General features: G+C 39.4%; 1 protein-coding gene across 1 annotated transcript; it reads right to left on the reverse strand.

Annotated features, from left to right (window-relative positions):
• Window positions 1-6,689: 6,689 nt before the first annotated feature.
• On the reverse strand, window positions 6,690-22,616 carry LOC311071963 (nuclear factor 7, ovary-like). Its single transcript, XM_084096603.1, has 6 exons — window positions 21,950-22,616; window positions 20,556-20,651; window positions 10,826-11,056; window positions 10,726-10,748; window positions 10,526-10,644; window positions 6,690-8,698 (listed from the first exon to the last, which is right to left on the reverse strand). Exons 1-6 carry the CDS (start codon window positions 22,349-22,351, stop codon window positions 8,211-8,213), a joined length of 1,359 nt encoding a protein of 452 aa, XP_083952729.1. The 5' UTR covers window positions 22,352-22,616; the 3' UTR covers window positions 6,690-8,210.
• Window positions 22,617-23,558: the final 942 nt, after the last annotated feature.

Consider the following 23,558-nt stretch of genomic DNA (forward strand, 5'->3'; position numbering starts at 1 on the left):
AAATATATTTATGAATATATATAAATTTATAAATATATTTTTTTGAAAAGACAGTTTTTAAAAAACTTACATCGAAAAGCATACTCCTCTTCCACTTTGCTACCATGGCTACCACTCGCTTCGTCCGCCATTACGTTCTGCCGAAAAGAATTATGGGATAGGTAGGACGGGAAAGGATCCACCACAACCATCCTTCCAATTCGGGGAAAAGGAGGACGTATTTGTGGGCCGCATTTGAAGGATCCTACGAATTTGGACAGCCTTCGTCGCGGCGCTGTGACGTAACATCCTTCAAATGAGCACTCCGAAGGATGTAGACCCTGAATTTGGACACAGCCTAAGTATGAAAGCGAGCCGTACATCATCCGCCATGTTGACGTTATCATGTGACCTACGATGTTATCACAAGCGCAACAACTTAAAAGATATGAGCGACAGGTTTAATTCATACGGAAGCCCTGAAACGCAACGTTAAAAAAAAAAAAAATCAAAAAAAAAAAAAAAATTCTAGTCCGTCAAAAAAAAAAAAAAAAATCTAGTATTTCGAGATTAAAGTCGAAACGTTTCGAGATTAAAGTCGAAACGTTTATACAGTCTTCTGCAGAAAGTTGCGTGTGTGTGCATTCATAACGGCGCGCGTCCACTGGTGCATAGGGCATGTTTCCAATTCTGAATTTTGTGTGTGTGTGTGTGTGTGTGTGTGTGTCTGTGTCTGTGTAAAGAAATGCACTTGTGAAGTCGAACTGCCTCGGACATGGATCTACACAAAATAGTAGCTTTTTACTTTTATCTGTGCTTTCAACAAAAAGAAAATTCGAGGTGCCAATCTACCAACATGCATTACCATGGCGTTGCCTGTAGACGAGCACAGACTCCGCCGGAGTAGGTTCACAATCTGGTCGGAACTTTATGTGGCAGTGTTTTACGTAAAATGGATACATTTTAAGTGCATCATTCTGTATCCAATCATTTGGCCGGATCCCGTTATTTCCTCAGATATAAAGCTGGCTACCTCCATCCAGTCTGAAGAGTGTTTTCGCCTGTAAAGTCTATTCCGGCGCAGTATATTTTGTAACGTCCTAAAACAAATGGTAATGTCATGTTGGTAGATTAGCACCTGTAGAATGTCCTTTTGTTGAAAGCCCAGATAAAAGTAAAAAAGCTGTGTTTAGATCCATGTCAGAAGCAGTTCGACTTCACGAGCGCAGGTCTTTTACTAAAAAAAAATATTACGACTTATTCTCGTAATGTTTCGACTTTAATCTCGAAACATTTCGACTTTAATCTCGAAACGTTTCGACTTTAATCTCGAAACGTTTCGACTTTAATCTCGAAATTATAGCTTTTTTTTTTTTTTTGATTTTTTTTATTTTTTATTTTTTACAGAAATTTTTTTTTTACGTTGCGGTTCGACTTTAATCTCGAAACGTTTCGACTTTAATCTCGAAACATTTCGACTTTAATCTCGAAATGATAGCATTTTTTTTTTTCAGAATTTTTTTTTTTTTTTTTTATGTTGCGGTTCAGGGCTTCCGTAAATTCATCTCTGTAAATATCTATTGATGAAACTTGCTCATTTTGTGGTCTTGAAGAAACAGCTGTCCATTTATTTTGTGTTTGTAGTATAACCAATAAATTATGGGTTGATTTAAATTCTTATATTTTTAACCCACTAATGTGACCCACTACGGAAGCCCTGAACCGCAACGTAAAAAAAATAAATAATAATAATAATTCTAGCATTTCGAGATTAATGTCAAAATATTTTGAGATTAAAGTCGAGTCGAAATGTTTTGAGAATAAAGTCGAAATGTTTTGAGAATAAAGTTGAAATGTTTCAAGAATAAAGTCGAAATATTTAGAGAATAAAGTCGTACTGTTCACCGTTTCACGTACTGTTTTCTCCTACTATATAGTAGGAAAGTAGGAATATTCGGATGCACTTAGTATACGCACGTCCGAATCTCGCCCCATAGGCTCTGAGAGGAGAGGAGACATTAGCTATTCTAGACATTAGCATTATTAAAGTGTAGATAATGAAGGAATTAAATAATTTAGACTACATGTAGTAGGCTAATATTTTTGTCATAAAAAAGTTTATTAACTAAATATGTCATTATTTCAATAGGCTAACTGAAGAATTAAAACGCTACTTTTTTACTTGCTTTTTCCAAGCAAAACGAAATACAAACTTCAAACTCATGTTCAGTTGTTGTCATGAAAGAAATTTTCAACTCAATATTAAATTCCACAGGGATCTTTGGATCCTTAAATTCAAAAAAAAAAAAAAAAAAAAAAATTCCTTAAAGTGTGCGATTTGTGAATTCATTTTTATTTATCCAAATAAATCTGAAACCACAGTGGGTATTTCATGCTGCTGTTAAACTAAATAACATTTATAGAATAATTATGAACTTAAATGAAACAATATCGCAACATTTCGACAAATAAATTGTTTTTACTCTTGCGTTGTCCTTTCCTCCTGGGACGCGCTCATACACATGATAAACATGTTTGAGTAGATCCTCTGTGCCTCTCCTTTCATATGGATTACATAATCAGATAGCATTCTTTAAATATATAGACATTTAAAGTACTAGACAAATCTCTCTCCATTAATAATAATAAAAAAATTACAGTAGCCCATGATTGTTCGGGATTTGAACCCGTGTCATCTAAATTATTGAATTATGCACGCACATGAGAGAGAAGCGCTCTTTATTTGTCTCATTCCTCAATAGAATAGTAAAAATAATCAGCGTCATTACATATTATTTATTTTCCCTGACTGCGAGATATGGCTGTAATGGTCTTTTGGTGTTTTTTTTTTTTTTGTCATTACGCTGCTCCCCCGAAGAATAGGCTTCTGTTGCTCACCCATGTCTACAATATGAAATATAGGCTATATTGTTGTCGTCTATATTTTTAACTTTTGATTCTATTTTTCTGTTCTAAAAGTTTGTTCTATTCTGTTTAAAATGTACTTTTACATATGTAATTGTTGCTTTCATTAAATTTAACTAATTCTGTTGTAGCCTAATAACTTGTATTATTATTTTTTGTTCTAAAAGTTTGTTCTATTATTATTATTTTTTTGTCTCATTCTTGTTGAAATAATTACTTTTTTTTTACAAGATCTTGTGCTGTTTTTTTTTAGTAAACAGAAAGTCTACAAACAGAGATATATTATAGTTCACTGTTCATTCAAGTAATAGTCTATATTTATGTATAGTTTGTTTAAACAACATTAACCAAATGTTCTTTATTTATTTAGTAATCAAATTATTACTTCATAACATGCAGTTTCAACTCCACTAAATCTTAGGTTGTTTCATTATTGTACAGCAAATGTCAATAGCTCTTTTTTTATTTTTCATGTTTGTTGTAGGCTTAAATTGAAATTACCATAGTTGTAATATTTCATCCTTACTGTTAATTGACATTAGCCCCACTTATGTTTCAAAATGCGGTAATTGCTGCTGGTTTGCAAAATGTCCCTTTGCGCCACCTGGCGGTTATTTCGCGAACGACTTTGAAATGCGACTGGTTCATTTTTGGCTTTGCCACGGTGGTAATATGCATTCTGGTTGACTACCAACTCTAGGTATGCGCAATTGAATATATATGTGCACATATATGTGCGTAGGCGTGTAGTCTTTCTTAGCAAATTGACCTCAACCAATTACTTGTCTGGCTTACTTGTCTAAATTTATAATACAGAATTTTTCATCGCTTCCGCGTATCCATGCGAACCGAAATTTGACAACATTTTATCTGTGGAAGTAAAGGGAAGGGAAGGAGGCCTTCACAGGGGAGAGACTAGTTGACTCTTCAGGACTGTGTTGTCGTCGCGACCAGGTCCTTCATCAGGGGCCCATTCTTCGTACGTTGCTTATTACATCCGAGATCAAATGACACATCCAAGATGATATCACGTGCTAATCATGATCTGGCTAATCATGATCCGTTCATGCGCTGGTTAAAAGGGGATATGTATCGATAGTAGAAACATTGATCAGCAACGCTGCTATTGGCTGCTCAGCGTGGCCAAAGAGCGGCTCAGTTTTTCTCTTCAGCAGAGCAAGATAGTCAAAGTTTATTCGGAATTTTAATGTTTAATCAAAACGCCAGGGAACACCTCAAAGTCTGCAAAAGCCAGGAGAGAGGGCTGGCAAAAAGTAGCAGACAATTTAAATCCTTTAGAAGTGGCCATGTTAGATGTTTTTATCACTTATTAGCCTATATTTTTGTATTTTAATAATTGCATAATTACTTTGTTCATTGTAATGTCAGAGTCACACTAGAACATGGGAACAAATAAAAGTGAAGTACAAAAATATTCTACATAATGGTAATTTTTAGTTATATTATAGTCTCTTCTCTTCTATAAAAGGCACTGTTAAATAAATGGTTGTCTGTTTATAAAAGCAACCAAGAAAAAGATCTTAGTAGCCTACACTGTAAAATAAGTTTTGCTGCATTAAATTAAGGCCGTATAGTCATTTCAGCTGTTAAATCTTGAGTAATGATGAATTGCTTTGACTTGTGAAAGTGAAAACTGATAAACTTATGTTAATGTACACATATTTTGCCATGAGTTATTGATCACATGTTTCCCGAGTGTAGTTCATTGTAATGACATTGTGTTTTCCTCTTTTGTGCACTTTTACACAATACACCAACACTTGAATCTGTTCCCAAGAAAGTGGCTGAAATATGTGCAGTAAGTGGACATTTTCTAACTTTCCAAAAGAAAGAAAGTATAAGACTTTGTAATGTCCATGTGTTTCCATTGCACTGGACAGTGAATAAACCCTCTCAGATAACTGTCATATGGAGGAACTAGCCTACCTGCAAGTGCATAAATAACTTTACTTCATTTATACTTGTATGCTTTATGGCTGCAATATAAGTTGCAGGATTCCACATCTACAGAAAGGCCTACAGAAGAGTCTGCACACACAGAGGAGACACAGGCCTACAGGTGGGCAGTGTATAGCCAACTTTCCCTTTTTATTTGTTGCATGAGGCATGTGTCTAATATCTCTTGTTGCAGGCACTTGACCTGGCTAGAGCTGCACTGTAACTGGTCTGGGTCAGGGAATGGGGTCATAAAACACCTGTCTGCAGGAACATGTCATAATCACCTATGAACAAATGCAGTTCTGTTAGGATCAGCATAAGTGTGTGTAATACAGTGAGCTTGATATTTAATTGTGGAACTTTTCTTACCACTTTCAAATAATGTGCATAAATGTGAATCTCTGCAAATTCTTAAGTCATGCACAGATCCTGGCCATTTTGCTTTCACATTTGTGATATGGAAGATTTTAGTCAACTGCCTTTTTTTTATTTGATATAATATTACTAATCTGGAATATTAAGAATCCCAGTAGTAACTGGGCTGCACATTTACATTGTGAACCTCCTTTCTGTTCACATAATCCCCTTCATTGAGGCCTTGATGGCAGTCTATAGTCTATGGTACCAATCACGTTAGTGAAGCCTGAGTGACACATACTGTAACTGTACGTTCACACCGCCGCCGACTTGAGCTGCAAAGAAGCTCTGGCCGCCCTGTCAAGGACGCTTGTCAAAAAGTAAGGGGAAGGTTGTTGCCGCTTTGGCGTAGCAGCATTCTATGTTCGATCATGGGAGAAGAGAAGTGTCACACCATGAAATGTAAACAGAAAAAACAAGCAATATATTGTTTTGGTAGGAACGAAAGTTTACATCGTATGTTTCTCCGGAATCAGCCAGCGCGAAGGACGTCTATATTCCGATTGGTTGCTGGCGTTTGCCGCTGCTTGCCGCTGAACCGCGTCATAGCTCATTACCATCGGCATGGTCATGATTGCAAAAAAAACTAAAAAACTGCTTTAAAACATTGGATCTTCAGTGGCTTGGAAATGCCACAAAAAACCTAAAACTGCTTTTTAAACCTAAAAGCGCCAGGTAAACTCCGAATGACACGACAGACAGCACTTTCCATCAAGTTCTCCGCATCTCCAATAGTGTAAAGGAAAGAGCCACTCGCAAATAATCTTAGGGCAATGCAAACAGTTTGTGCTGTATTAAAGCCCGACTCCGACAAGTCGAAAATAAATGTGCGTTTCCAACAAATTAATATTGTAAACGACAATCTCACGAGTCACAAGAAAAAAATATATATCTCAGAAAGTGCACTATCGCTGCGCTGGACTTCCCGTATCAGCTCCGCTTATAAAGCCGGGATCTAATCCTGTTTACATGAAATAAGCTCCCGAGCAGGTTTAAGCTTGCGCACCTGTTGCTATGACAGCAAGTGAGGGAAAACACACACACACACACACACACACACACACACGTGCTTTGGGTTTGTAATTAACTCTACAGTAGAGGAGAACACATATGACAATAACCCTAATGATGTCTACATGTAGATACATTTTAACTTAACTGTACATTAGGTCATAATTATTAATAATTCATAATTTATTCAACACCAGAATGAGGCAAAGCCTAGCGCAAGCAGTGATCCAGATAATGATGACACTCATACGGGACTGCTTATATTATTCCACCATCTGTACACACATGAAACTTAAAGAAAACTTAGTATAGTAAACCAGTAGTGTAAGCAGCCAAGACAGTGTGTGTTAATGGATGCGCACGCCGGGTTATTATTCACTGCAGTGTCCACACACAAGTTAATATGCTTACAGTCGTAGATTTATTTTACCGTGACTGGTCTTCGTCTCAAGTAAGCAAGAATCCAAGCAAACAGTCAACAAACACACAGTTCCAGTCCTTCACCAGTATGATCTCCTACTTGCATAGCATAACTTAAGTAGCGGCCAAACCCTGTGTGCATCTTCCCTGCAGCAACACCTGTTCCCAGAAAGAAGGGTTCCCCCTATATTCTAGAAGCAGTTACCCAAGAGAGACCCCTACTGGACACACACACACATGACAGAGCTCACAATACAGACACAATGGCTCTTACAAGTAGTTTACTGAGAGAATACTTCAAAGTGTACTTTCATAAACTATTAGTTTTTACTACTAGTATTAAAATAGTAAACTAGTAGTATACTTATAAGTTCACTTGTAGTACAGATGCAGTACTAATGAGAAACGTAGTTGTGAACTAGTTGTGCACTTAAAGTTTACTACTGTTCCACTTATATTAGTGGAGAGCGGCACAAGCTAACGCGGGGCTAGTCGTAACACCCTTGCTTTAAATACTTCCACACATGCTAGCATGACGAAACTAGTGTATTTACTAGATGCCATATCAACACTATAGAGAAAAAATTGTGCCAAAATTCAGAAATCTTTGGAAGATATCACTGAACATTTATATAACCATATAGCAAAAGTACATTTCTTATGTTAATTGTTCATCTCTATTTTTGGTGTTTATTTTAAATGAGTCAAATCTGATATTGTTTTAATCTCCAATATGTTCTTTAACAGTTGATTTGGTTCTTTAATGCTTTGCTAACTAGCAGAAGACACTAGCAGGGGTTAAACCCCAGTTGTGCAGGCGGGGCATGTTGTCACACTGCGTTACAATGAGCCTCTATTAGAACTATGATATTCTATTCTATACTTTTATGAATTATATTGAGAAAACGAGAAAAAGGTGAATAAAAACTGAGAGTCAGTGTTCAGAAATTATTAATTATTATTATGTTTTGAACTATGTTGTATAGCTGTGTTTTCCTGTGTGTTCGTTGTCAAACTCAAAAATTATTATTTTTTTAATTATTAAAAAATGCCATTATTTTAAATGAAAACGTTAATAATTGTATTTTATTGAGAAATTATTTTAGTTTGTCTTTTATACTCATACTCTGAACCCAAAGTAGATTTACACAAACTGAGAAAGTCCAAAAGCGTTAGGTTGTGCCCGCTCTCCTCTACACTTAAACTCATACTTTTATACACTAAACTGGGCCAGTTTACACCCGAGCAGTGTTGAAATAGGACACTTACAAGTTTATTACTAGTACATTACATTAGAATACTCACTACATAAAGTATACTTGAACGTTACTTAAAATGAACTATCCGTAAGCGTAAGGGATATCAGTCATGTGATCATCACGGCCCAATCACAGCCACCGTACTGATACTCAGATCAACAGCACTCTTACTCATGAGATATGGAGTAAATACTGGAAACATGATGAAAGCAGGAAGATCCAGATCTACAGGAGTGACGTTTACTGAATATTGACCGGTAAGATCCTCAGAGAGCCAGAACAATGAAAGAATGGAAAGAGTGTGTGAGTGAAGGTGGTTGTGAATGTGTGTAGATGTGTGTTAGTTACAGGATCAGAGAACGACACCGATCCTCCGTCATAGTCCAGATTCACTCTCACACGATCAAGCTTCTGTTTAACACGAAAAGCAGAACCTGGAGTCCATCCGTACGTCACACTCCAGACATCAGTGTTGAAGAAAACACTTCCCTTCCTCTGGGTTGATGCTGTAGTTACTCCAAGACTCCAGGCTGAACTCTCTTTAACCTCCACATCCCAGCAGTGTGTTCCTGAGTTAAAACCCTCTGAACCCAGAACACAGAGACACCTGTTAAATCTCTCTGGATTATCAGGAAGAGGTTGATTTTTCCCGCTGAGTCTCACACTGGTCAGATCATCAGACAGGACGAGACGTGGATCTGCAGTGTTTGGATCCAGAATCACAGGAGCTGATGAGACACAATCAACAGATGCTTTTATTCTGATCTTCATATAATGATCGACAGTGAACCCAACACAGATTATTATGAATAATGACACTCGTCCTGTTGATCAAACACATTTTTATGGCGAAAAATCAATGACAAAATTAACGGAGCGCACAAATGATTCTGGCGCACGCAGTAAATGACATTCGCGAGAGGAAAACTACGGTGGCCGAGAGGTGCAAAACAAATCACAATTACAAAAACAAAATAACAATTCAGAAAACACAACGACAATTCAGAAAAAACGGAAAAGGTAGGTATATTTTGAGAATGACGTACTTATCACTGATTGGACGAGACACCTGTCAATCAAGAAATTTGTGATCAACTTTGTTTTGCTATGCGAAAATAGAACACATTAAACTTTACTTTGAAGAAGGACATTCATGTGCCGTGATTGTGGACATGCTGGCGACATACCACATAATATTTACTATATTAATAGTGTGTCATGAGTTTAGTATGCCTGAGCACATGGTTAGCATGAGTGTTTCGCGATTAGCGCGATAGCCCGCTATTCATTATAACTGGTCATTATGTCGATGTTATTTGAGTGTATGAGAGTACATGATGTTGTTTCAGTTTGTAAAAAGCATGAGATTAGAGTGTTACTACCAGCTGTAAATGCCACACGTCATTCTGGGGCTAGAGCATGAGAACTGCACAGAGAGAGAGTGTTAAATAGCTTGTTGATCAGATTTTTCCTTCTAGTTTGATGGAATGTGTAAAGTCACTTATGTCTACAACGGCCATTACTGTAAAAAAGTGATATACATGTTGAGAATGTATGTTTTGAGCTTTTGTTATGCATATTCTCTTATGCTTCATCCTGAGTAAATACACCAACAAAGAAGCCATCACTGCAATGCTCTCTTTTATTTCATTTTTCGAAATACCACGACATTAAAAGCAGTTGTTCGGCTACCGGACAATGTGGTACTTCTGCAGAAGTTGCGTGTTAAACGTGATGACATATGCGGCTGCAAGAACTCAACCCACCAGGGACAGAACAAGGACACGTCGTAGATTCGTTAGGCGTACCTATCACTCCATGACCGAACTTTGCTCCATGGCACGTTGATGGTACGATTTGTTTCTACCGGTACTTCCAGACAGTATCGCTTGATTCCGGTTCTGGCTTGATTGACAGGTGTCTCGTCCATTCAGCGATAAGCATGTCATTCTCAAAATATACCTACCTTTTCCGTGTTTTCTGAAATGTCGTTGTGTTTTCTGAATTGTTATTTTGTTTTTGTAACTGTGATTTGTTTTGCACCTCTCGGCCACCGTAGATAACAGACCTAATATGCTATATAATGTTATGGTAATATGTTAGCATATTATTAAACATGCAAGGAACATGGTGATTGTGTTAACATCATGCTAGCAACATGCTTATGTTAGCATCTTGTTAAAACATGCAAGCAACATGGTGATTATTTTAGTATCATGCTAACAACATGCTAATCGTGTTAACATCTTGCTAAGAACATGCCAGCAGTGTATGAGACAGTGTAGTTTCACACGGCAAGCACCACTAATTTCCTTAAGAAAATGTACATTCTAGTTATTATTCTGAGACTAAGTTTTCTAATTGTAACTCCTAAAAACCTCCAAACTCGGCTCAGACCTTCAGACTGTTCTGACTCGGTCTTTATCTTTTATAACGGATCAGACTATCTATCTATCTATCTATCTATCTATCTATCTATCTATCTATCTATCTATCAGTGTGTGTCATGAAGAACCTGTAACTCTCCAGCTCAGATCTCCTGCAGTCAGACTCACTGTTTTGGACGATGTCCTGCATCTTCTTCCAGACTCTGAACGGCAGGTTGCCCAAGTATCGTGGCACATGAATCAAAGCTCCAGAAGCCATCTGTGGATCCGGCTGTGAGCTCTGGACTCTGGAAGAACATTCAGGAGTCAGAACTGCAGTGGCTTTGGATCAGAACCAGAGAGACCAGAGACAGGAGCAGATCACTCACCTTTTCATTGAGACTGGAAACTCCTGCAGAACAAACACACCATTTATCATCAACAACTCAATCAATCAACCAATGATCAACCAATGATCTGAAATCAGACCTTCAGAAAGCAGACGTCATTGGCTTTCATCATCTCCTCCATGTCTTTGATTGTGTGTGAAAGAGCTGAGATGTGTGTGTTCATCTCCTCCAGCTTCTCCTTCATCCTCTGCTTTTTCTGCTCCTCTTCCTCCCTCAGTGCAGTGACTGTAGCTTCTTCTTCATCTCTGAGAAACTGATGAAGCTTCTCAAACTGCTGTTTAATCTGACGCTCTGTGTGCTCAGCTTGAGACTGAAATCACATCACATTCACTTCAATCATCTCAATCGACACACATCAACACTTCACATCATTCATATCAGAGATAAACTCGGATACCCGACATAGAACGGATCCAGAAGCAGATTGATGCTCGTCATTTACAGAAATAATCAACTATAATCCATTATATTAAATCATAACTGTATACAGTGATACTATACATGTAGGGCTGCAACAAACGATTATTTTGATAATCGATTAATCTAACGATTATTAGAACGATTAATCGACTAATCGTCGATTATTTCACCGACTAATCAGTAACGATTATTCAGCTTTTTCAATTAGTTAAACACTGAGTTATACATATTCTAACTATAATATAAAAAAAGAAAATCACTTCAGCTTTTGAAATGGTTGTTTTAGTGAACTTTGAGCAACTAAACAGGTCATTCTCTTTAAGTTTTCAGATTTCTGTCCAACTCAAATCACACACAAATGCTCTCTAAGCGTTGTTTAAATATTCGGTTCTCTTTCAATAGAAAAAAATAAACAAAAATGAATCAGCTGCATTACAGACAAACTTAATCTGCAAACAATTATTATAAGTTGACATGAGTTAAGTTGATATTATAAAATTTACATGACAATTGATCTAATAGAGACATTCTCATTCACCTTTTAATTCACAGTATGAAAAAGTAACTGACACGATATTCTTCATAACATCTCCTTTTGTAAGTCTTCATGAATATGGAACAAAATACAGGCAAGTGATAAGACTGTAATACCTAATAGTGTTACAATAATAAAAACAGCCCTGACCCCTAAGCTCGATCAAGCTTTATTCTATGCAAAAATAAATCATCACATTACTGTAATTATATTATTATTGTTAATATTATTGCTATTATTGGTAGTATTGCATTCTCTAATAAAGAGATTTACTGCTAGTTATTTAGCTCCAGCTGGAGAACATTCACCTCTCACCGGCTCGTCTTGTGCTTTTACATGCATGTTGTGCTCCTGTGAAAAGCAAGTTCTGCCTCGCATGTATTGCACACGACAGCATTCCTGGTCTGAAGTTTTGTGAAACTTTCACACACCTTGCTAGTTCGGATTCGTTTGCACTCCGTCATAATTTGCGCTGTGTTTTCTTCGACCGCAATAGCATTTGTAACAGCCCATGCAAACACAAAACGTTTTTACAAAGTTGTTTTTGGTTGCAATCAGGTAATGTTGCAGTGCAACGTTTTAAAAACGTTTAACTGTACGTTCACACCGCCGCCGACTTGAGCTGCAAAGAAGCTACGAGGAAGCTTGTTGACGCTTTGGCCGCTCTGACGTTCGATCATGGCGGATCATGGGAGAAGAGAAGTGTCACACCATGAAATGTAAACAGAAAAAACAAGCAATACATTGACACTAGAAACCTTTTAATAATGACAGCATTTGTATAACCGTTTTGGTCACATTTGGTCGGGAAAAAAGAATAATGAGCTATTATTATTTTATTATTATTAATAGTGAGTGCGCGCGCGCGGCCGGGACTCTCTCTCTCTCTGCGCGCCCTGTTAAACTGACAGGACTTAAAAACACATGCAAATGATAAACTTTCACTCTATGATGGTTAAACTGCAATTAATCCGATAATGATAGGAAACCCAGCAACGGCGATGATCAGCTTCTCCTCCGTTTTCTCGGAACTAATGTTTTGGTAGGAACGAAAGTTTACATCGTATGTTTCTCCGGAATCAACCAGCGCGAAGGACGTCTATATTCCGATTGGTTGCTGGCGTTTGCCGCTGCTTGCCGCTGAACCGCGTCATAGCTCATTACCATAAAGTTGAGCTACTTTCAACTAGATTGACGCTCAAAACGCCCAAAACGCGACGCCGATGGATTTGACGCTCCTTGCAGCTGAGAGAAGCCAGCTTCCATTGAAAATGAATGACTTCCGGTAACTTTGGAAGCTCAAGTCGGCGGCGGTGTGAACGTTAGAAACCACACCTAAAATAAAAAAAATAATGTAACCAAAATAAAACGTTTTAGAAACGTTATGAAAATACCAACCAGGTATGTTTTCTTTAGGTAGTGAAAAAAACGTAAATATCACGTTCGTCTACTACGAAAACAAAACCAGACCAAAATGCAACTTTGGCGAGACGTTTTATTTAGGTGTTAAAATAACGTAGTCTGCACGTTGAAATAGGTTTTAAAAGAAACGTCACGACAGTATTAATACAACCATGCCAAATCTCCAATGGTACGTTCTGTTTGTGTATAAAATATAACAGTATAAGATTTTAACATTAAAGCGATTCTTCATTGACCGAGTAGCCGAACAGACGAGACCGCTGTAGCCTGATTATCAAGTATCAAAAGGACTTAGAGGTGATATGTGATGCTTACTCTCAGTTGTCTCTTCTCATTTAATAGCCTATACATTTTCTGATAACATTTTTTACTAATCATCACTGAACATGTCATACACACTTTTGGAAAAATGTTAATGTCCTTGCATTCATGCAGCCTGAGGGTGACGCTCTAATGATGATTGACATACTTTATATCATTATATCATGTAGTTTTTGCTATTTTATTTCTACACCTCGTTTACCATTTCTAAAGGTAGACCTATATATTATGTTGTAATGTAGCCTATTGACTTAAAACATTGTTTTACATTTTCAATGCTTTTATACTTTCATTCAATTTACAGTTTGCGATGGCCACAGGCCTACTATCCACTTAATAATATATGAAGTTTCATGATATTTTAGCTGATTATCAAATAATTAATTCCATCAATCTAAATGTAAATGCTGCGTGACTTTTACGTGTTTTAATGGGCGCGCGCGCTGAACATTCGAGCCGCATTTGAACTGGAGCGGAGGGCGTTACCATGGAAACGAGGCGGCGTTACCATGGAAACGAGGCGGCAGCTCAACTGACAATCAGCGAAACTCCGTCTCTCACTGTTGTTTTAACAACTTTAAGGTAAGTTTAGTCCATACAATTACACAAATGGTACATACAAATTAGACTTTCTTTCATGTAAATCACTCGCTTCCGTTGAATATTTACTTAATAGAAATGGTTTAGTGTCTTCGAAAAAGTCCGTTAGCATCTAACTAACTTTAGCTATCTAGAGGTAACGTTAGGTTGACTATAGACTTGAGCTGTAAGTTTGGGCTTTTAATCACATCTTATGTGTAGATGAGATATTTTGATAGTTTTGTAAAGGTTTTGCTGACAATTGGTCAATGGATGAATGGATATAAGCTAATTTATTTAACCTAAAAGTACGCACTGTATGGTTAATTCATAGTTATCACGTGACGTCACACCATTACCCACCTGGAGGGCAAAATAAGGCTTCCCTCCACTTCCCAGCCATTTTATCAGGTTTGTAGTTAGTATTAATGTAGTAAAACAGTGTTATTAAAAGATCAAATTAAATATATACCGCTTATTCATGATGCATTGTACAGGTAAGCAGATGAACACAGAACAAATTATTTACAACAAAATAATATTGTTTGTCTTCTCCCCTTTACAGTATTGTTTGCCATCTAGTCCTGATCACAGAGTTTAGCTCCAAACCCAATTAAGCAGACCTGAGCAGCTGATCCAGGATCACCAGAAACTCTGCAGAACTTTGGTCTCAGTGTCCCAGTGTTCAGGTGTTCCAGTGTTCAGGTGTTCCAGTGTTCAGGTGTCCCAGTCTTCAGGTGTTCCAGTGTTCAGGTGTTCCAGTGTTCAGGTGTTCAGGTGTCCCGGTGTTCAGGTGTTCCAGTGTTCAGGTGTTCCAGTGTTCAGGTGTTCCAGTGTTCAGGTGTTCCAGTGTTCAGGTGTTCCAGTGTTCAGGTGTCCCAGTCTTCAGGTGTTCCAGTGTTCAGGTGTTCCAGTGTTCAGGTGTTCAGGTGTCCCGGTGTTCAGGTGTTCCAGTGTTCAGGTGTTCCAGTGTTCAGGTGTCCCAGTGTTCAGGTGTTCCAGTGTTCAGGTGTTCCAGTGTTCAGGTGTCCCAGTCTTCAGGTGTTCCAGTGTTCAGGTGTTCCAGTGTTCAGGTGTTCAGGTGTCCCGGTGTTCAGGTGTTCCAGTGTTCAGGTGTTCCAGTGTTCAGGTGTTCCAGTGTTCAGGTGTTCAGGTGTTCCAGTGTTCAGGTGTTCCAGTGTTCAGGTGTCCCAGTGTTCAGGTGTTCCAGTGTTCAGGTGTTCCAGTGTTCAGGTGTCCCAGTGTTCAGGTGTCCCAGTGTTCAGGTGTTCCAGTGTTCAGGTGTTCAGGTGTCCCAGTGTTCAGGTGTTCCAGTGTTCAGGTGTCCCAGTGTTCAGGTGTCCCAGTGTTCAGGTGTTCCAGTGTTCAGGTGTTCCAGTGTTCAGGTGTCCCAGTGTTCAGGTGTCCCAGTGTTCAGGTGTTCCAGTGTTCAGGTGTCCCAGTGTTCAGGTGTTCCAGTGTTCAGGTGTTCAGGTGTCCCAGTGTTCAGGTGTTCCAGTGTTCAGGTGTTCCAGTGTTCAGGTGTCCCAGTGTTCAGGTGTCCCAGTGTTCAGGTGTTCCAGTGTTCAGGTGTTCCAGTGTTCAGGTGTCCCAGTGTTCAGGTGTCCCAGTGTTCAGGTGTTCCAGTGTTCAGGTGTTCAGGTGTCCCAGTGTTCAGGTGTCCCAGTGTTCAGGTGTCCCAGTGTTCAGGTGTTCCAGTGTTCAGGTGTCCCAGTGTTCAGGTGTCCCAGTGTTCAGGTGTTCCAGTGTTCAGGTGTCCCAGTGTTCAGGTGTCCCAGTGTTCAGGTGTTCCAGTGTTCAGGTGTTCAGGTGTCCCAGTGTTCAGGTGTCCCAGTGTTCAGGTGTCCCAGTGTTCAGGTGTTCAGGTGTCCCAGTGTTCAGGTGTTCCAGTGTTCAGGTGTCCCAGTGTTCAGGTGTCCCAGTGTTCAGGTGTCCCAGTGTTCAGGTGTTCCAGTGTTCAGGTGTCCCAGTGTTCAGGTGTTCAGGTGTTCAGGTGTCCCGGTGTTCAGGTGTTCAGGTGTCCCAGTGTTCAGGTGTTCCAGTGTTCAGGTGTCCCAGTGTTCAGGTGTTCAGGTGTCCCAGTGTTCAGGTGTCCCAGTGTTCAGGTGTCCCAGTGTTCAGGTGTCCCAGTGTTCAGGTGTTCAGCAGTGGCGTAGGCAGAAATTGTATTTTGGGCGGGCCATTGAAAAAGTGAGTGGGCCTATAGTTTTTCTTAGAAAAAATATGACTTAATAATTAAACCTTAGAGAGAAGAAAAAAGAATAGACAAACTGCAAAAACAGTTACACCTTTATTTTGCAATATTCGACAAAGACAATAACAAAACACTGTTCTGTCATCAAGTTCAACCAACAGAGCTCAATAAAGGCTGGACAAACCACCAGCATAGACAATAACCTGTCTATTTTATTCAGGTTAGTCAGCACTCAGCAGTGCAAAGACAGTTCACCCGAAAATAAATTAGGCTAAAAATAAAAGAAATTCAAATAATGAAAACTCTCAGCAGAGCACGGTTTGAAATAAATAACAACACACTCCCTAATTTCTGTTAAATCAACCATATACAATGCAATCAGCCTGGTGGAAATTAAGCTTTTGTGCCAAAAAAAGCTACAAATAATACAACCAAGAAAACTGTCCATACCACTTTGATGAGAAGCTCCTTTATTTTCTATTCTTGACAGTGCAGGGAAATACCTTCAGATTGGGTTGTGAAGGTGGTTCATCAATTGCAGTTAGATCGGCGGGTAAACCCGCGTCAGGCTGACCGGGAGAGAGCACTGGCACTGCCGCCAGGGAGAGAGCGGTGGCCGCCACAAGGCGGCTAACTTATGGCGTGTTCACACCAAACGCGAATTTAATTATTTGCGCGAGTAGATTACATACAAAGTCAATGCGCTGATGGCGGCCACCGCTCTCTCCCTGGCGGCAGTGCCAGTGCTCTCTCCCGGTCAGCCTGACGCGGGTTTACCCGCCGATCTAACTGCAATTGAACATCGGCACAATAATGGCGTGTCTTCTTCCTCAACTCTTTTTTTTTTTTTTTTTAAATAAAACATTAAAGAAACTTGTTTAGCCATTATTGTGGCGATGTTAATTGCTATTTTTTACAGTCTATGGCTAAAGGCCGCCAGAGCCCGCCGCTCAGAGAGTCTTCTGTCGCCCTAGCAACCATAGGCTTTCTACAACTTGCTTCAACAATTCCATTTTATTCGGAAAACAAATTAAACACACACACCAGTCAACAATAATTCAGGTTTATATGAACATATTTTCTTAAATACATTTGAATAATAAAAATAACCCTGCAACTAAAAATGTATTTTGATCAAACTTGCCTGGGCGGGCCAGTGAGTAAAGTGGGCGGGCCAGTGCCGCCCTGGCCCATTACTGGCTACGCGCCTGGTGTTCAGGTGTTCAGGTGTCCCAGTGTTCAGGTGTCCCAGTGTTCAGGTGTTCCAGTGTTCAGGTGTTCAGGTGTTCAGGTGTCCCAGTGTTCAGGTGTTCAGGTGTCCCAGTGTTCAGGTGTTCCAGTGTTCAGGTGTCCCAGTGTTCAGGTGTTCAGGTGTTCAGGTGTCCCAGTGTTCAGGTGTCCCAGTGTTCAGGTGTCCCAGTGTTCAGGTGTTCAGGTGTCCCAGTGTTCAGGTGTCCCAGTGTTCAGGTGTTCCAGTGTTCAGGTGTTCAGGTGTCCCAGTGTTCAGGTGTCCCAGTGTTCAGGTGTTCCAGTGTTCAGGTGTTCAGTTGTCCCAGTGTTCAGGTGTTCCAGTGTTCAGGTGTCCCAGTGTTCAGGTGTCCCAGTGTTCAGGTGTCCCAGTGTTCAGGTGTTCCAGTGTTCAGGTGTCCCAGTGTTCAGGTGTTCCAGTGTTCAGGTGTCCCAGTGTTCAGGTGTTCAGGTGTTCAGGTGTCCCAGTGTTCAGGTGTCCCAGTGTTCAGGTGTTCAGGTGTCCCAGTGTTCAGGTGTTCCAGTGTTCAGGTGTCCCAGTGTTCAGGTGTTCAGGTGTCCCAGTGTTCAGGTGTTCCAGTGTTCAGGTGTCCCAGTGTTCAGGTGTTCAGGTGTCCCAGTGTTCAGGTGTTCCAGTGTTCAGGTGTCCCAGTGTTCAGGTGTCCCAATGTTCAGGTGTTCCAGTGTTCAGGTGTCCCAGTGTTCAGGTGTCCCAGTGTTCAGGTGTCCCAGTGTTCAGGTGTCCCAGTGTTCAGGTGTTCCAGTGTTCAGGTGTCCCAGTGTTCAGGTGTCCCAATGTTCAGGTGTTCCAGTGTTCAGGTGTCCCAGTGTTCAGGTGTTCCAGTGTTCAGGTGTCCCAGTGTTCAGGTGTCCCAGTGTTCAGGTGTCCCAGTGTTCAGGTGTCCCAGTGTTCAGGTGTTCCAGTGTTCAGGTGTCCCAGTGTTCAGGTGTCCCAGTGTTCAGGTGTCCCAGTGTTGTAAGAACAGAATATATTGCAGGAGATCTCAACATTGTCTCTCAAGGTCCACTACATGCAGAGCTTTACTCCAGCCTAGTCCAGCACACCTGAACAAGCTAATCGAGGTGCATAACTCTGGGTGCACATCACTCAGGTCTCTAGCTCAGTAGCCAGTGGTTAAAGGCCGTCTTTATCACAAAATCCTTACAGTGCACTGAAACATTCGCTCCCTAAAAACTCACTATGTTATCGGAAGTTCTGAAGCACAAACCAATATTATATTTCAGCATAAACATAACATCTCTAGACAGGTAATGTCTAATCAAGCAAACATTTACAATTTATCTATGACTGAAATCTTCCACAAGTATGTAGAGGGAAAACTCAAGTGTATACTTCACATTTTGGACAACCATTGTTTTTTTACATTTACATTTTGGTTATTGTTCTCTTTCTCACTTTAGATGCTGGAGAAAAAGCAGCCAGACTAAAGCATTCAAAGTGGAAACTTCTGTCGTGGCTCAATAATCCAGGATTGGGACGGTGGAAGGAGCAGATCAGAGATCAGGGAGAGATCTACTCGTGCCCCTGAGGAACTGATTTACCCAATGCGTCAAACATTACCAAACATTTTCATCACTCACCTTCATGTCGTTGCAAACCTGTAAGACTTTCGTTCATCTTTGAAACACAAATGTAGATCTTTTTAATGAAATCTGAGAGCTTTCTGTCCCTCCATTTCACAGTTTATGCAACTACAACTTTCAAGCTTCAGAAAGGTAAAGACATTATAACAATAATCAATATGACTCCAGTGGTTTAACCTCAACTTTATGAAGTGAAGTGAATGCTGTGTGTGTGCAAAAAAACCCACTGCATCTTTATTCACAAAATATACATCTCTGACACGTGTTCACGGTTGGCGAGAGAGCCGGCCATCTCATGGCGCAACATGCGTCGGAGATACATAATTTGTGAATAAAGATGTAATTGTATGCGCACACAAGGCATCTGTTAAAAATATCTTCATTTGTGTTCTCCACAAAAGTCGTATGGGTTTGGAGCGACATGAGGTAATTAATGACAGAATTTACATTTTTGTGTGAACTATCCCTTTAATGTTTTCTGATGTGGTTATAATTGGCCATTGTTCTGTTTTATAAACATTTTCAATATTTTAAAGATTTATTGTTTTGAAAAAATGTTTACACAGAAAAGATAGATTAATTTGATCAAAAGTCGCAGTAAAAACTTTTAAATTGTTTTTAAAAAATTATGTTTCAAATAAATGCTGCTCTTTTGAAAGTTCTATTCAAAGAATACTGAAAACTGTATCATAGTTTCCACAAAAATATGAAGCCGTACAACTGATAATAATCATAAATGTTATATATATATATATAATAGATTGTATCATTATTTATTCTAGAATTAGTAATATATTACAGAAATGCACTCATTAATTAAAATCATTAATCATATATCAATCATATTGTGTTATTAATCAATACATTCTAAAGAATTTGCTTAACTTTTATGTTTTGTGTCCAGTGATTTTTCAATGTTTTTAACGGGTCCCAGAAAGAATTGTGTTAAAGATGAGTTTATAGCCCACTGGATCGGTTACTCTTCACACTGGACTCTTTGCAGAACGGCTACAAACGCTTACAGGCTACATGGAAACATCTCAGGTTTTAGTGATTAACACCTTCTTTCAGTGAATTTTTCGGGTGAACGTGGTAAAAACCAATAGGAAAAAAAATACCACATAAGACATGATATTGACATTTTGAAAATGTTGAACATGACGCATATCGTCGAAGCAACGTTAAAAAAAACCTGTTTCATCAATGGTGTGAAAATACGTATTTATAACGTTTAAAAAACCTGACATCTGTCGTATTAAATACGTAGGATAAAAACGTTGTGACGTTTTTGCAACGTTTTTGTGTTTGCTGGGGGCTGCATTACTCTCCAGCGCTACAGCGCCATAGCAGTCAGATCGCGATATTGCAGGCCCTTACATTAGGTCACGTGGGATCAAACGACTACTCGACAACAAGATATTTTGTCTACATTTTTTTATTGTCGACGATGTCCTATATACATGACTCTTGATTCTGTTTCCTCACCTTGATGTGTTGAACTGTTTTCTCAAACTCTCCTTTCATTTTTTCATTGCGTTTAAGTTTCTCTTGTAAGGTCTTCAGTGCTGTATTGAGCTCCTCCTAGAATTGAACAAAACACACCAGATTACAGTGAAGAGAAGAAGAGAAGGCAATACAGTGATATGATCAATGACTGAAAAATGATTTGCCCCCATCCTGATTTCTTCTATTTTTGTGCTCATACTAAATTCAGAATACTAGATACAGAAATTAAAACCTACTGTAAAACAAAGGCAGCTTGAGTAAACACAAAGTACAGTTTGTAAAAGACAATGTTATTTATTGAAGTAAAAAGTTATCCAATAGCAACAAGGCCTGCGTGAAAATGTATTTGCCCCTGTAGTTACTAATTCCTCAAATCTATGAAATGTATTTATAATGTGGTTCAGCTGGACTAAACACAACCAGTCCTGATTACTGAAGCCCTATTCAATCAAATCAACACTTAAATAGGACTTTTCCAACAGCATCAAGCTGGTAAAATGTCTTAAAGTGCCTCTATTATGTTTTCCCCCGAACATTCCCTGTCAGAATCTCAGATCTTCAGTCTGTAAGTTGAAGCTCAAGCAGCAAGAAAGTGATTCAAAGCACAGGAGTAAATCAGCCTCTGAACGGCTCAAGAAAGCAGTTCAAGTTTTAGTTTGTCCTCGTCAAAGTCCTGACTTGAACCCAATTGAGATGATGTGGCAGGACCTTAAACAGGCAGTTCATGCTTGAAAACCCTCCAATATGGCCGAACTAAAGCAGTTCTGCAAAGAAATGTCAGTTATCACAAGCGTCCGGCTGCAGTTATTGCTGCTAAAGGGGTGATTAGTTTCTCACATGGGTGATAGGTGTTGAAAACTGCATTCTTTGTTTACTCAGTTTGCCTGTGTTTTATGTTGTATTTTGTTTTAAGTTTTAAATAAAAATGATTTAAATTAGTATGCGACACAAAAACAGAAGAAATCAGGATAAGGGTAAATACTTTTTCACAGCACAGCAAATGTTATACGAAGTTGAGTAAAATGGCAGAGAGAAATATTGAGTGCGTGAATGTAATATTTGTAACTTATGATTAAGTATTGTTCTTTACAAGTTAAAGTAAAAGGAAGTTGTGAAGGAAAGTTATGGCTTAATGGTTAAAGAGTCAGGCTGGTTAATGGAAGGTTGCATGTTTGATTCTAAATACTGTCAGGAAATGACTGAGGATCCCTTGAGCCCCAATCACTTGTCACAATGTGTGTGTGTGTGTGTGTGTGTGTGTGTGTGTGTGTGTGTGTGTGTGTGTGTGTGTGTACTAATTCTGAATATGGGTTCCCATATTTGGTCTTCACATGTCACTTTCACTTACATGTAAAACGAGACATTTGTCTTACCTTATATGATGGAACCACTTCACTGATGGGTCTGACTGTGTGATTGACGTGTTTCTGTGAAGTAAAGCACACTAAACACACAGGCTGTTTGTCCTCCAGACAGAAGAGTTTGAGTTTCTCACTGTGTAAACTGCAGATCTCCTCAGATCCTGATGAACGCCTCTCATTTCTCTCCTTCTGGATCGACTCACACAAGTTTTTTAATGCCAGATTATATGGAGGTTCTTCTCTTGAGGATCTTCTCCTGCAGACAGGACACTCCTGAGTTTTCTTGGTTCTCCAGAACTGTTGAAGACACTCTTTACAGACACTGTGACTACATGATAAAACAACAGGAGCCTTGAAGATTTCACAGCACACGGGACAAGAAAGCTCTTCAGCAGAGACATTTAGTGAAGCCATTTTCACCGTTTGAGCTCCAGCAACACAAACTTTACTTTCACTTTCTGAACGACGGTTTTAAAAATGAATCACCTTGAGAATCACAGCGATCTGCTGTCTGTTCAGAAACAAATGTCTCAAAAATCCTTCTTGAAAGTGTTTGTCTTCATTCTCCACTGATCGCTGCTTCTTTATTGCTTTTGTCGAGAGAGAAGAGAGTCAGCATGACAGAAAAGAGAAATAAGGAAATAAGTCAGTCTCTTCCTGGTAAGTGTTGAAAGAGGGTGGAGTTTATGAGGGTTAAAGAAAACTGCAAAAACAAGTGTGTGTGTGTGTGTGTGTGTTCACTACTCACTGCTCCTAAATGTGTGTGCACTAATTCTGAGTATGGGTTCAGGATTTCTTCAGATTAAATTTGAACAAAACTTGCATTTAAACTTTCTCAGGTATAATGGTATAAAACCATGAATCAAACACTAAAGAACAATGAAAAAACACAAACATTGACAATAAAAATACTCAAAGACACTTTATTTGTGTGTTTTATGTATTGCTCTGTTACGAGACCATTAAATTATGTTTTATTAACAAGGTTCGGGAGGAGCAGGTGCAGATAATTAACCCAATTAGCACAAGTGGAGATCAATCAGTAATCAACTCAGGACAATATAAATAACAGCAGAGCCCACCTCTGTTCCTTGACAGTTTATTCAGCATATTTGTTCACACTTTGTTCTATCATGTCGCAACACCAGCTCTTCCCATCTGACGACGAGTCTAACTTCTCCCCGGATCATCAGCCGCAATCTGACGATCCTAGGACCACTCCTTCTCCGCCCGACATCACAACTGAGCCCCAGGCTTCTTCGCGAGGCCGCCGGCCTGCTCGAACAGCCACACACTCGCCTAGACGCCGAGGCCAGCCCTCGCCTCCACCAGCGAGACTTCAAAATTCCTCCCCGTCGTCTTCCAATCGTTCGGCCGTCCCAACAATTCCACCTTAGGAAGTGGACAGTCATAGGATTGAGGCAAGCGCTGATAAAATCGGATGTTCAGTTCTCGCGAAGGATGAAGCATATCATTGCAATTAGCCAACCTCTCTCCGAAGTCCACGCTAGGGCTGTGCGGTGAGGGAATTTCCCTTGCGGTAATTTTGAGTGGCTCAATAGCGCGGTATTATCGCCATTAATTTATTTAGATATATTTATATTTATTTATCACTATAAAT

This window comes from Abramis brama, assembly GCF_963993115.1.
Source record: "Abramis brama genome assembly, chromosome: 21".
Classification (NCBI taxonomy): domain Eukaryota; kingdom Metazoa; phylum Chordata; class Actinopteri; order Cypriniformes; family Leuciscidae; genus Abramis; species Abramis brama.